At 37.1% G+C, this 14,627-nt stretch overlaps 1 protein-coding gene across 1 annotated transcript in view; it reads right to left on the bottom strand.

Moving 5' to 3' along the window:
* LOC118851093 (leucine-rich repeat-containing protein 14-like) overlaps nt 1-13,483 on the bottom strand; it is a 29,623-nt gene extending 16,140 nt beyond the window's left edge. The window contains 1 exon segment of the mRNA XM_036760645.1: nt 13,240-13,483. Coding sequence (XP_036616540.1) covers nt 13,240-13,483 — 244 coding nt within the window.
* Nucleotides 13,484-14,627: the final 1,144 nt, after the last annotated feature.

Below are 14,627 nucleotides of genomic sequence, written 5' to 3'. Positions count from 1 at the left end.
TTATCAAATGCTAGATTACTATGGTCATTTACTACTGTGTCTTGAGTACCTAATATACCCCACTGATCTAGCACTTTATTTCTTAGCCAGTACCAGATAGTTTTAATGACTGCTACTTTATAATATAGTTTTAGGTCTGGTATGACTAGCCACCTTTGCATTTTTTCATTAATTCTATTACTATTCTTGACCTTTTGTTCTTCTATATGAATTTTATTATTTTATTCTTTCCTCAGCCAAAGAAAAACAAAGTTTATTAAAGATTCACCATATTGGATAGACTCTTAGAGAGCCTAAGCATTTGTGACACTAATGCCAGCAGGTCAGATAAATCTGAGTTGAGCTAGATTGAATCTGAGCTAATTTTATTTTTTTTCTAGATCTAAAAAATAATTTTTTGGTAGTTTGACTGGCATAGCACTGAATAAATAAATTAATTTAGGTAGACTTGTCATTTTTATTATATTGGCTTAGCCTACCCGTGAGCAACTGATATTTTTTCCATTTGTTTAGATCTGACTTTATGTGTGTAAAAGATGTTTTGTAATCATGTTCATATAGTTCCTGGATTTGTCTTGGCAGGTAGACTATCAAGTATTTTATATTAACTATAGGGATTTCTCTTTCTACCTCTTGCTGCTGGACTTTTTTTGGTAATATATAGAAATGTTGATGATTTATGTGGGTTTATTTTATATCCTGCAATTTTGCTGAAATTGTAATTATTTCAGTAGTTTTTTAGTTGATTCTCTAGGATTCTCAAAATACACCATCATATTGTCTGCAAAGAGCGATGGTTTTGTTTCCTCATTGCCTATTATAATTCCTTCAATTCCTTTTCTTATTGCTATAGCTAGCATTTCCAAAACTAGATTGAATAATAGTGGTAATAATGTGCATCCTTGCTTCACCTCTGATCTTATTGGAAAGGCTTCTGTCTTATCTGTATTAAAGATAATGCTTGCTGTTGATTTTAGGTAGATACTACTTATCATTTTATGGAAAGAACAATTTATTCGTATGTTTCCTAGTATTTTTAATAGGAATGAGTATTGTATTTTGTCAAAAGCTTTTTTTCTACATCTACTGAGATAATATTTTTTTGTTTTTTAATTGATTTATTTAATTTATTTAATATTTTTAGTTTTCAGCATTGATTTTCACAAGAATTTGAATTACAAATTTTCTCCCCATTTCAACCGTCCCCCCCATTCCAAGATGGCATGCATTCTGATTGCCCTGTTCCCCAGTCAGTCCTCCCTTCTGTCACACTACTCCCCCATCCCCTTTTCCCTTACTTTCTTGTAGGGCAAGATAAATTTCTGTGCCCCATTGCCTGTATATCTTATTTCCTAGTTGCATGCAAAAACTTTTGTTTTGAACATTTGTTTTTAAAACTTAGAGTTCCAAATTCTTTCTCCTCTTCCCTCCCCACCCACCCTCCCTGAGAAGGCAAGCAATTCAACATAGGCCACATGTGTATCATTATGTAAAACCCTTCCACAATACTCATGTTGTGAAAGACTAACTATATTTTGCTCCTTCCTATCCTATTCCCCTTTACTCAGTTTTCTTCCTTGATCCTGTCCCTTTTCGAAAGTGTTTGCTTTTGATTACCTCCTCCCCCTATCTGCCCTCCCTTCTATCATCCCCCCTTTTTTTATCTCCTTCCCGCTTCTTTCCTGTGGTGTAAGACACCCACCTAAGTGTGTATGTTATTCCCTCCTCACGTCAAATCCGATGAAAGCAAGATTCACTCCTTCCCCCTCACCTGCCCCCTCTTCCCTTTCTACAGAACTGCTTTTTCTTGCCACTTTTATGAGAAATAATTTACCCCATTCTATCTCCCCCTTTCTCCCTCTCTCAATATATTCCTCTGTTGTCCCTTAATTTGATTTTATTTTTTTAGATATCATCCCTTCATATTCAACTCACCCTGTGCCCTCTGTCTATATATATATATATATATATGTGTGTGTGTGTGTGTGTGTGTGTGTGTGTGTGTGTGTGTGTGTGTATTCCCTTCAGCTACCCTAATACTGAGGTCTCATGAATTATACACACCATCTTTCCATGTAGGAATGTAAACAAAAGAGTTCCACTTTAGTAAGTCCCTTATGATTTCTCTTTCTTGTTTACCTTTTCATGCTTCTCTTGATTCTTGTGTTTGAAAGTCACATTTTTTATTCAGCTCTGGTCTTTTCAGTGAGAAAGCTTGAAAGTCCTCTATTTTGTTGAAAATCCATATTTTGCCTTGGAGCATGATACTCAGTTTTGCTGGGTAGGTGATTCTTGGTTTTAGTCCTAGCTCCATTGGCTTCTGGAATATCATATTCCAAGCCCTTCAACCCCTTAATGTAGAAGATGCTAGATCTTGTGTAATCCTGATCATGTTTTCAAAGTATTCAAATTGTTTCTTTCTGGCTTCTTGCAGTATTTTCTACTTGATTTGTGAGCTCTGGAATTTGGTGACAATATTCCTAGGAGTTTTCTTCTTGGGATCTTTTTCAGGAGGCAATCAGTGGATTCTTTCAATTTCTATTTTACCCTCTGGCTCTAGAATATCGGGGCAGTTCTCCTTGATAATTTCTTGAAAGATGATATCTAGGCTTTTTTTTGATCATGGCTTTCAGGTAGTCCATTAATTTTTAAATTATCTCTCCTGGATCTATTCTCCAGGTCAGTGGTTTTTCCAATGAGATATTTCACATTGTCTTCCATTTGTTTGTTCCTTTGGTTCTGTTTTATAATATCTTGATTTCTCATAGTCAGTAGCTTCCACTTGCTCCAGTCTAATTTTTAAGGTAGTATTTTCTTCAGTGGCCTTTTGGACCTCCTTTTCCATTTGGCTAATTCTGCCTTTCAAGGCATTTTTCTCCTCATTGCCTTTTGGAGCTCTTTTGCCATTTGACTTAGTCTATTTTTTAAGGTGTTGTTTTCTTCAGTATTTTTTGGGTCTCCTTTAGCAAGTCATTGACTTGTTTTTCATAGTTTTCTCGCATCACTCTCATTTCTCTTCCCAATTTTTCCTCTACTTCTCTAACTTGCTTTTCCAAATCCTTTTTGAGCCCTTCCATGGCCTGAGACCAATTCATATTTTTCTATGTAGGCTCTTTGACTTTGTTGACTTCTTCTGGCTGTATGTTTTGGTCTTCTTTATCACCAAAGAAAGATTATAAAGTCTGAGTCTGAATCTGAGTGCGTTTTCACTGCCTGGCCATGTTCCCAGCCAACTTACTTGACCCTTGAGATTTTCGTTGGGGTATGACTGCTTGTACAGTATAAGAGTACTTTGTCCCAAGCTGGAGGGGCTGCACTGCTGTTTTCAGAGCTATTTCTACACAGTAAGCTCTGCCACACCAGTGCTACTCCTCCCCCAAGAACCGCCAACCTGGACTGGACTCAGATCTAAGCTGGCTCTGCATTTCCGCTCAGATCCACCACTTAATTCCTCCCACCAGGTGGGCCTGGGGCCAGAACGCAAGTGCAGCTGTAGCTCTGTAAGCAGCCTCAGAGCTGCATCACCTCCACTGCCCCCAGGGTGGTGGCCAAACTGCGAACTCCTTTCACTCTGTCCCAGGAGCTTTTCCCACTAATCTTCTCTGTTGTCTTTGGTGTTTGTGGGTTGAGAAGTCTGGTAACTGCCACAGCTCACTAACTCAGGGCGCTAGGGCCCGTTCTGCCTGGCTCCCAGTCTGGTAGGTCTGCAACCCATGCTGGGCTCTGCTCTGCTCCCAGTTCTGTGAGATAGACCTTACCCAGTGACCATCCAGGCTTCCCTGGGCTGGAGCCCTGCTTCCCTCTGCTATTTCATGGGTTCTGCGGTTCTAGAATTTGTTCAGAGCCATTTTTTATAGGTGTTTGGAGGGACCCGGGGGGGGAGCTCAAGCAAGTCCCTGCTTTCCAGCCACCATCTTGGCTCTGCCCCCTCCCTAGATATTATTTTTGTTGGTTTCATTATCGATAAGCTCAATTATGCTGATAGTTTTCCTAATATTGAACCAATCCTGCCTCCTTGGTATAAATCCCATCTGGTCATAGTATATGATCGTTGTGATATATTGTTGTAATCTTCTTGCCAGTATTTTATTTAAATTTTTTTACATCAATATTCATCAGGGAAATTCATTGATAGTTTTCCATCTTTGCTTTTGCTCTTCCTGGTTTCATTATCAGCACTATATTTGTGTTGTAAAAGGAATTTAGCAGAACTCTTTCTTTACCTATTTTCCCAAATAGACTGTATCATATCAGAATTCATTATTCTTTAAATGTTTGGCAGAATTCGCTTGTTTATCTATCTTGTCCTGGGGATTTTTTTTCTTTTTTTTGGGTGGTGGGGAGAGCAAAGGACAGTATTTCACCCCACTGAGAATACAAAAGAGTAAAAGGACTCAGTGGAGCTCACAAATGACATAAAATACATAGAAGGACTCATAATAACTTATCACCAATCATAATTCTCTTTCTTAGTTGTTGAGTTTGTCTCCCTACATGTCTTAAAGGTCTGATAACTTATGGATGCTCCAGAAAGGAACTGAATTTTCATTTACTGGTAGTTTAATATCCTGATATTTTCCTGAACCCCACTCTCTTGCATAAGGCCCATACCATTCCTCTAAGACTCACTGTCACTCTATGATTTAATTTTCTGCTGGAAACCAAACACATATTTCGGAACATGTGGGTAGGAAACTCACTTCCCACTGTTGGGTTGGCAAGATTTATATCCCTTGCATCTCTGTTGTTGTTGTTTAGTTGTATCCAATGCTTTGTGACCCCATTTGGGGTTTCCTTGGCAAAGATATGGGAGAAGTTTGTTATTTCCTTCTCCAGGTCATTTTACAAATGAGGAACTGAGGCAAGGTTTAAATGACTTGCCCAGGGTCGCACAGTTAGCACATGTATGAGGCTGAATTTGAACTCATGTCTTCCTGACTCCTGGCCCAGAATTCTATCCACTGCACCACCTAGCTTCCTGTTTCTCTGTATCACATCTTAATTCCCACACTCTTCCTTTCAGTTCAGGGGTTATGTGTGGAATTTTATTCTCTCTCCAAAAGATATGTTACTCAGGATCTCCCCTTATTCTCTGATGAACCAGATCTCCAAACTCTTGAGCATGAGGCTACTTGCAACACAACCCCTTGTGCTGGCACTGATAGAGAAATTCCCCTTCTCTGGCTGGAAGTCTAGATTCTAGAATTGTACTGCCTATAAAGCTGACCAATTCCCCCTTCACACAGAAGGCTCGGTATTGAGAATATTATTTATGAAGTTCCTTTACAGGATATATCCATGATCCACGCTCTAGCTTCCATAACACACTTTCTGGAAGAAAGGCAGAACAAAATACAAGTGAAAAAGGAATGGGGAAACTAATAGCTCATTTACATAGGCCAATACAAAGGGTTAATTCTTCTCATAAGCATCTGTTTTTCAAGGGTCTGAACCAACCAAGACATCATGGGAGTATCCTTAGGCATCGAGAATAAATCAGAGGTAATGTTTTGTCTCCTGGCAAGGTGCCAAATGCATGTGTCTACATTTATAAGAAGCATGAATAATTAAAAGTTAAAAAAAATCTCACTGAGCTCATTGAGTTGGTAGGGGAAACATTCCTGATCAGCCCTTTCCCAAGCCATTTGCCTAGGTCAGGGGTGGGGAACCTATGGCCTCAAGGCCACATGTGGCCCTCTAGATCCTCAAGTGCAGCCCTTTGATTGAATCCAAACTTCACGGAACAAATCCCCTTAACAAAAGGATTTGTTCTGTAAAACTTGGGCTCAGTAAAAAGGCTGCACCCAAGGACATCCTTATTGGAAATGCTTCTAGCTTATCCCCATTATATATAATGCTTGCTGATGGTTTCAGATAGATAACTACTTATCATTTTAAGGAAAACTCCATTGATTCCTATGTTCTCTTATACTTTTTTAAATAGGAATGGGTGTTGTATTTTGTCAAAAGCTTTTTCTGCATCCTTTGAGATAATTGTATGATTTCTGTTAATTTTGTTATTGATATGGTCAATTATCCTGACAGTTTTCCTAATATCAAACCAGTCCTGCATTCCTGGTATAAATCCCATCTAGTCATAGCGAATTATCCTCATGATAAGTTGCTATAATCTTTTTGCTAAGGGATTTTTTCTTAGTAATCTCTTTGATGGCTTGTTCAATTTCTTTTTCTAAAATAGGGTTATTTAAGTATTCTGTTTCCTTTTCTGTTAATCTGGGAAATTTATATTTTTGTAAATATTCATTAATTTCACTTAGATTTTGTCAACTTTACTGAAATATAATTTGGCAAAATAGCTCCTAATAATAGCTTTAATTTCTTCTTCACTGTTGACGAATTCATATTTTTCATTTTTGATACTGATAATTTGGTTTCCTTCCTTCTTTTTTTAATCAAATTGATCAATTGTTTATCTATTTTATGTTTTCCCCCCACAAAACCAGCTCCTAGTTTCATTTATTAGTTCAATTATTTTCTTCCAATATTATTTATCTCTCCTTTGATTTTCAGTATTTTCAGTTTTGTGTTTAATTGGGGATTTTTAATTTGTTCTTTTTCTAGTTTTTTTTTAGTTACATGACCAATTCATCGATCTGCTCTTTCTATATTTCATTGATGTACATATTTGTAGATATAAATTTTCCCCTAAGTCTGCTTTGGTGGCTTCACATAAATTTTGATATGTTGTCATTCTCCTTAATGAAGGTATTTATTGTTTCTATGATTTGTTCTTTGGCCCACTCATTGTTTATGATTATATTATTTAGCTTTCAATTAATTAAAATTTTTTTTCATATTTTTTATTTTTAGTTTAAAACACTCAGTTAGACAAGTTTTTGAGTTCCAAATTTTCTTCTCCTCCCTCCCCTTCTCCCTCTCCACCAAGATGGCATGGAATCCGATATATGTTCTACATATACCTTCTCATTAAACTTATTGCATAATAGTCAAGTTGTAAAGAAGAATTATGACCAATGGAATGAATCATGAGAAAGAAGAAACAAAACCAAAAAAGAAGAGAAAAAAAGAGAGAGCAAATAGTTTGCCTCAATCTGCATTCAGACTCCATAATTCTTTCTCTGGATGTAGATAGGTCTTTTCACTATGAGACCTTTGGAGCTGTCTTTGAACCTTGTATTGCTGAGAAGAGCCAAGTCAATCAAAGTTAGTCTTCACAGAAGCAATATATCTGCAGTTGTGTACAATGTTCTGGTTCTGCTCCCCTCACTCAGCATCATATAACATAGGTCTTTCCAGGTTATTATGAAATCTGTATGTTCACAATTTCTTTTAGCACAATAATATTCCATTACATTCATATACCACAATTTGTTTAGCCATTCCCCAATTGATGGGCATCCCCTTGATTTCCAATTCCTTGCTACCACAAAAGAGTTTCCATAAATATTTTTGTACATGCGGGTCCCTTTCCCACTTGTGTGATCTCTTTGGGATACAGCCCAGGAAGTGGTATTGCTGGGTCAAAGGGTATGCATATTTTTATAGCCCTTTGGGCATAGTTCCAAATTGCTCTCCAGAATGGCTGAATCCATTCACAATGCCACCAACAACATAACAGTGTTTCCATTTTCCCACATCCTCTCCAGTATTTATCATTTTCCTGTTTTGTCATGTTAGCCAATCTGGCAGGAGAGATGTGGTACCTAAGAATTGTTTTGACTTGCATTTCTCTAATCAATAGTGATTTAGAGAATTTTTTCATATGCCTATAGATATCTTTAATTTCTTCCCCTGAAAACTGCCTGTTCATATCCTTTGATCATTTCTCAATTGGGGAATGACTTGTATTCCTATAAATTTGGCTCAGTTCCCTGAATATTTTAGAGATGAGGCCTTTATCAGAGACTCTGGTTATAAAGATTTTCTCCCAATTTTCTGCTTCCCTCTTAATCTTTGTCGCTTTGGATTTGTTTATACAAAAGCTTTTCAATTTAACATAACCAAAATTATCTATTTTGCATTTTGTAATGCCCTCTCTCTCTTGTTGGGTCATGAATTCTTCGCTTTCTCATAAATCTGACAGGTATACTATTCCTTGCTCTCCTAAATTGCTTATAGTATCAGCCTTTTTTTCCTATATCATGAACACATTTTGACTTTATTTTGGTATACGGTGTAGGATATTGGTCTATGCCCAGTTTCTGCTGTACCATTTCCCAATTTTCCCAGCAGTTTTTGTGAAGTAGTGAATTCTTATCCCAGAAGCTGGATTCTTTGGGTTTATCAAAGAGTAGACTGTTACAATCATTTATTACTGCATCTTCTGTACCTAACCTATTCCACTGATCCACGACTGTTTCTTAGCCAGTACCAAGTACTTTTGATGATAGCTGCTTTACAATTTAATATTTGGTATGGTTTGACCACCTTCCCTAGCATTTCTTTTAATTAATTCCCTTGATATTCTGGACCTTTTGTTCTTCCAGATGAATTTTGTTATTATTTTATCCAGCTGTGTAAAATAATTTTTGGTAGTTCAATTGGTATGGCACTGAATAAGTAAAGTAATTTAGGTAAAATTGTCATTTTATTATATTAGCTTGGCCTAATCGTGGGAACTGATGTTTTTCCATTTATTTAGATTTGATTTTATTTGTGTGAAAAGTGTTTCATAATTATGTTCATATAGGCCCTGGGTTGGTCTTGGCAGGGAGACTTCCAAACATTTTATAGTGTCTATAGCAACTTTAAATGGAATTTCTCTTTCTATTTCTTGCTGTTGGGCTTTGTTAGTAAAATATATACGAATGCCGAGGATTTATGTGGATTTATTTTATATCCTGCAACTTTCCTAAAGTTTTTTTATTATTTCAAGTAGTTTTTTTACTTTATTCTCTAGGATTCTCCAAGTAGATCATCATATCATCTGCAAAGAGTGGTAACTTAGTTTCTCCTTTACCTGTTCTAATTCCTTCAATTTCTTTTTCTTCTCTTATTGCTAAAGCTAACATTTCTAGTACCAAATTGAATAGTAGGGGTGATAACGGACATCCTTGTTTCACCCCTGATCTTATTGGGAATGCATCTATCTTATCGCCATTACACATGATGCCTGCTTATGGTTTTAGGTAGATGCTACTTTTAATTTTAAGGAAGACTCCACTTATTCCTATGTTTTCTAGTGTTTTTAATAGGAACGGATGTCATATTTTGTCAAAAGCTTTTTCTGCATCTATTAAGATAATCATATGGTTTCTGCTAGTTTTGTTGTTCATATGATCAATTACGCTGATAGTTTCCCTAATATTGAACCAGCCTTGAATTCCTGGAATAAATCCTACCTGGTCACAGTGTATTATTCTTGTGATAAGTTGCTGCAATCTTTTTTCTAATATTTTATTTAAAATTTTTGCATCAATATTCATTAGGGGAAATTGGTCTATAGGTTTTTTTTCTTTGTTTTGACTCCTCCTCGTTTAGCTATTAGTACCTTATTTGTGTCATGAAAAGAATTTGGTAGGACTCCTCCTTTGCCTATTTTCCCAGATAGTCTATAAAGTATAGGAACTAATTGTTCTTTAAATGTTTGATAGAATTCACTTGTAAAACCATCTGATCCTGGTGATTTTTTCCTAGGGAGTTCATTGATGGCTTGCTCAATTTGATTTTCTGAGATGGGGTTATTTAGGTATTTTACTTCCTTTTCTGTTAACCTGGGCAATTTATATTTTTATAAATATTCATACATTTCCCTAAGGTTGTCAAATTTATGGGTATACAATTGGGCAAAATAATTCCTAATTATTGTTTTAATTTCCTCTTCATCGGAGGTGAATTCACTCTTTTCATTTTTGATACTGATAATTTGGTTTTCTTCTTTCTTTTTTTTTTGGAGGGGGGTAGGCAGGGCAACTGGGGTTGTGACTTGCCCAAGGTCACCAGCTTCTTTCTTTTTTTTTAGATAAAATTCACCAAAAATTTATCGCTTTTATTGGTTTTTTCATAAAACTAGCTCTTAGTTTTGTTTGTTAGTTCAATAGATTTCTTAACTTCAATTTTATTAATCTCTTATTTGGTTTTCAGTATTTCTAATTTTATATTTATTTGAGGATTTTCAATTTGTTCTTTTTCTACCTTTTTAAGTTTCATGCCCAATTCATTGATCTCCTTTTTCTCTATTTTATTTATGTAAGCATTTAGAAATATAAAACTTCCCCTAAGAACTGCTTTTTGCAGCAGCCCATAAGTTTTGTTATGTTGTCTCATTATTTTCCTTCTTTTGAATGAAGTTATTAATTGTTTCTATGATTTGTTTTTTGACCCGCTCATTGCTTAGGATTCAATTATTTAGTTTCCAATTAATTTTTAGTTTATCTTTCCATGGTCCTTTATTACAAATAAGTTTAATTGCATCATGATCTGAAAAGGATGCATTGTGAGGTTTTTATGCCCTACTACATGGTCAGTTTTTGAGTATGTGCCATGTACCACTGAGAAAAAGGTATATTCCTTTTTATCCCCATTCAGTTTTCTCCAGAGGTCTATCATATCCACCTTTTCTAAAATTCTATTCATTTCCTTAACTTCTTTCTTGTTTATTTTGAGGTTAGATTTATCAAGTTCAGAGATGGGGAAATTGAGGTCCCCCACTAGTATAGTTTTGCTGTCTATTTCTTCCTGTACTCCATTAACTTCTCCTGCATATATGTTAAATAATGATATTGCCTCATTGTCAATGGTGCCTTTTAGCAGGATATAATGTTCTTCCTTATATCTTTTAATTAGATCTATCTTTGCTTTTCTTTGTCTGAGATTAGGATTGCTACCCATGCTTTTTTTACTTAAGCTGAAGCATAATATATTCCACTCCAGCCTTTTGCCTTTACCCTGTGTGTATACCCCTGTTTCTAATGTGTTTCTTGTAAACAACATATTGTAGGATTATGGTTTTTAATCCATTCTGCTATCTGCCTCTGTTTTATGGGAGAGTTCATCCCGTTCACATTCACTGTTATGATTACTATCTGTCTTTTTCTCCATTCCGTCCACCCCCCTCCCATTTATGCTTTTATTTCTCCCTTCTCCTTTCCACTCCTCAAAAGAGTTTTGCTTTTGATCACCACTGTCTTCCTTAATTTTCCCTCCTTAATGACATGCCTCCCTTATCTTACCCTTTTCCCCTTGCTACTTCTTCTCTCCTTTCTATCCACCCCTCCTTTTCTTTCCCCTTTCCCCTCCTACTGCTTGTAAAACAAATTTGATTTCTATACTTATCAGAGTGTGTTATTCCCTCCTTGAACCAAATCTGATGAAAGTAAATCTCAAACACTGCTTTTCTCCCTCCTTTCTTTCCTTCTGTTTTTTTTCCTTTTCATGTGGCATAATTTACCCTTTTCTACCTCCTTCCTGTCTCTTCTCTCAGAACAATCCCTTTTCACCCCTTAATTATGTTTTTTATTATCACATTAGTTACTTTATACTGACACCCTTAGTCTATATATATATATCCTTTCCAATTATTTTAACAACTGTACTACATACAACTATATACAACTGTATTATGTATATATGTAATGTATATAAATCAATATAATCCTTTATAAGGATGTAAGCAATTTTCTCTTATTGAATAACATAGTTTCTTTCCCTCATTTACCTTTTTGTGTCTCTCTTGAGTTTTGTATTTGAAGATCAAATTTTCCATCGAGCTCTGGCTTTTTCATCAGGAAGGTCTGGAATTCCCTTATTTCATTGAATGTCCATCTCCTTGCCTGAAAAATTATGCTCAATTTTGCTGGGTAGTTCATTCTTGGTTGTAGTCCAAGCTCCTTTGCCTTTCAGAATATCATATTCCAATTACTCCTTTCTTTTATTGTACAAGTTGCAAGATCCTGTGTGATCCTGACTGTAGTTCCATGATATTTGAATTGTTTCTTTCTGGCTGCTTGCAGTATTTTTATCCTTGATCTGATAGTTCTTAAATTTGGCTAGAATATTCCTTGGAGTTTTCAATTTGAGATCTCTTTCAGGGGGTGATTGGTGGATTCTTTCAATGACTATTTTACCCTCTGGTTCTAGGACCTTGGAGCAGTTTTCCTTGGTGATTTCTTGGAAGATACTGTCCAGGCTCTTCTTCATCATGGCTTTCAGGTAGATCAATAATTCTTAGATTATCTCTCCTGGATCTATTTTCCAGGAGAGTTGTTTTTCCAATCAGATATTTCACATTTTCTTCTATTTTTTCATTCTTTAGATTTTGTTTGACTGATTCTTGATGTCTCGTAGACTCATTACCTTTTACTTGCCCAATTCTAATTTTTAACATACTGTTTTCTTCATTTAGCCTCTGTATCTCCTTTTCCATTTGGTTAATTTTACTTTTCAATAAGACATTCCCCTCCATTTATATTCTGAACCCCCTTTACCATTTTGTCAATTTTACTTTTTAAAGATTTGTTCTCATCAGTGTATTTTTTCCCATTTTTTCTTTTATCTCTCTAATTTGGTTTTTAAAGTCCTCCTTGAGTTCTTCCAGGAATGCTTTTTGGGCTGGAGACCAGTTCACATTCCCTTTTGAGGTTTCAGATGTGGGTATAGTGTCAATGCTGTCCTCTTCTGAATTTATGTTTTGATCTTCCCTGTCTCCATAATAGGAATAAATGGTCTTTGGTTTTCTGGTCTGTTTTTTCATGGTGTCTGTTTGTTTTTCCCCCTGGCTTCTAAAGTGGATCTCTGCTTCTGGAGCTCAGGGGGCTCTATCCCAAGCTTCTTGTGCTGGGAACTGTGGGCCTGCTCACTGGCTTTGTGTGTTGTGGCCTCTGGTTTTGTGAGGTGTGGGGGAGGGGTGATCTGGCTGCTGGAAGTCTCCTCTTCCTCTAGGGCTGTGCTACAGCATGGGTGGTCTTAGCTGCTGCCAGTGCTGGTGTCTGCCACTTCCCCTGGCTGTGTGAAGGACAGTGAAGGGGTCCTGGAGTTGATGTTTGATAGCTCCATTTCTCTGAGGTCAGAAACTCCCACTGTTCTGCTGTGGTGGGGCCTGCTGGGACACCTGTCTTCCTGCACTAGTCTCCTCCCACGACCAGAAGAAGGGCCCTCTCCCCAACTTCTTGAGTTAAAAGGCTACCGAAGCCCCACTTCTGGCTTCTCTATTTAAGGGTTTCTCCCAAGGGAGTATTATCTGGGTGAGGAAGGGAGGGATGAGAGCTGTCTTTCCTGGTAATCATGGCTCCTGGAAGTTCAAGAAGGTGAGTTTCAAACCTTTAGACTGTGGGCTGGAGGGCTCAGGTGTAGCTGCTCCCTCAGCTGCAGGCTCAGCCCTGGTGTCTCCGTTAGCTCTGACAGATTCCTGTCCTGGGCTGAGAGGCCTGGGGATAGCTGTCGTAGCCAGTACTTCCACCCTAGGCCTGCTCCTGCTCCCACATTTTGTGTGCCCAGTGCTCTGCCAGCCTGGCTCACCAGCTGGATTCCTTTGCTGCTTCTGTTTGGTGAGGTCTGATGCCATTCCATGCTCCTGTCCCACTCAGTTTACTAGTGGCTTATAACTCTCTCAAATTTGCTCAGATTCATTTTTAGAGGTATCTGACAGAATTTGTGAGAGAGCTCCAGTAGTTCCCTCCTTTCACAGAGCCACCTTGGCTCCCATCCTCAATTAATTTTTAATCTATGTTTCCATGGCTCCTTATTAAACATTGCATTATGGTCTGAAAAGGATGCATTTAATATTTATGCTTTCTTGCATTTGGTCGTGAGGTTTCTTTGTCCTTAAAAACGGTCATTTTTTGAAGGTGCCATTTACATCTGAGAAAAAGGTATACTCCTTTCTATTCCTATTCCATTTTTTCCAGAGGTCTATCATATCTAATTTTTCTAAAATTCTATTCATCTCCTTATATTCTTTCTTTTTTATTTTGTGGTTAAATTTATCTAGTTCTGAAAGGGGAAAGTTGAGGTCCCCCGTTAGTACAGGTTTATTGTCTATTTCCTCCTGCAGTTCGTTTAACTTTTCTTTAAGAATTGTAATGCTAGGGGCAGCTAGGTGGTATAGTGAGTAGTGTACCAGCCCCAGAGTCAGGATGACCTGAGTTCAAATCTGGCCTCAGACACTTGACACACTTACTATCTGTGTGACCTTGGGCAAGTCACTTAACCCCAATTTTCCTCTTCTCCCCCCCCAAAAGAATTGTAATGCTATGCCACTTGGTGCACATATGTTTAGTATTGCTATTACTTTATTGTCTATGGTGCCTTTAGCAAGATGTAATTTCCTTGTTTATTTTTTTATTAGGTCTATCTTTGGGGTTTTTTTTGCTTTCTCTGAGGTCAAAATTGGTATCCCTGCTTTTTTTTTAACTTCAGCTGAAGCAGAATAGGTTATTCTCCAGCCCCTTTTTTATTCTGTGAGTGTTTCTCTGTTTCAGGTGTGTTTCTTGTAAACAAAATATTGCTGGGTTCTGGCTTTTAATCCACTCTGCTATCCACTTCCATTTTTGGGGTGAGTCTATCCCATTCACATCATGCTAATGATTATTTACTGTGTATTTCCCCCAATCCTATTTTCTCTCTTTATCCCCCCCCTTTTTACCCTGTTCCTCCTCAATAGCCTATCTTGCTTCTAACTATCACCATCCTTAATCCACCTTCCTCTT

The sequence above is a fragment of the Trichosurus vulpecula genome, chromosome 5 (assembly GCF_011100635.1).
Source record: "Trichosurus vulpecula isolate mTriVul1 chromosome 5, mTriVul1.pri, whole genome shotgun sequence".
NCBI lineage: Eukaryota > Metazoa > Chordata > Mammalia > Diprotodontia > Phalangeridae > Trichosurus > Trichosurus vulpecula.
The sequence above is the reverse complement of the archived record's forward strand: the minus strand, read 5'-3'. Positions and strand labels throughout refer to the sequence as shown.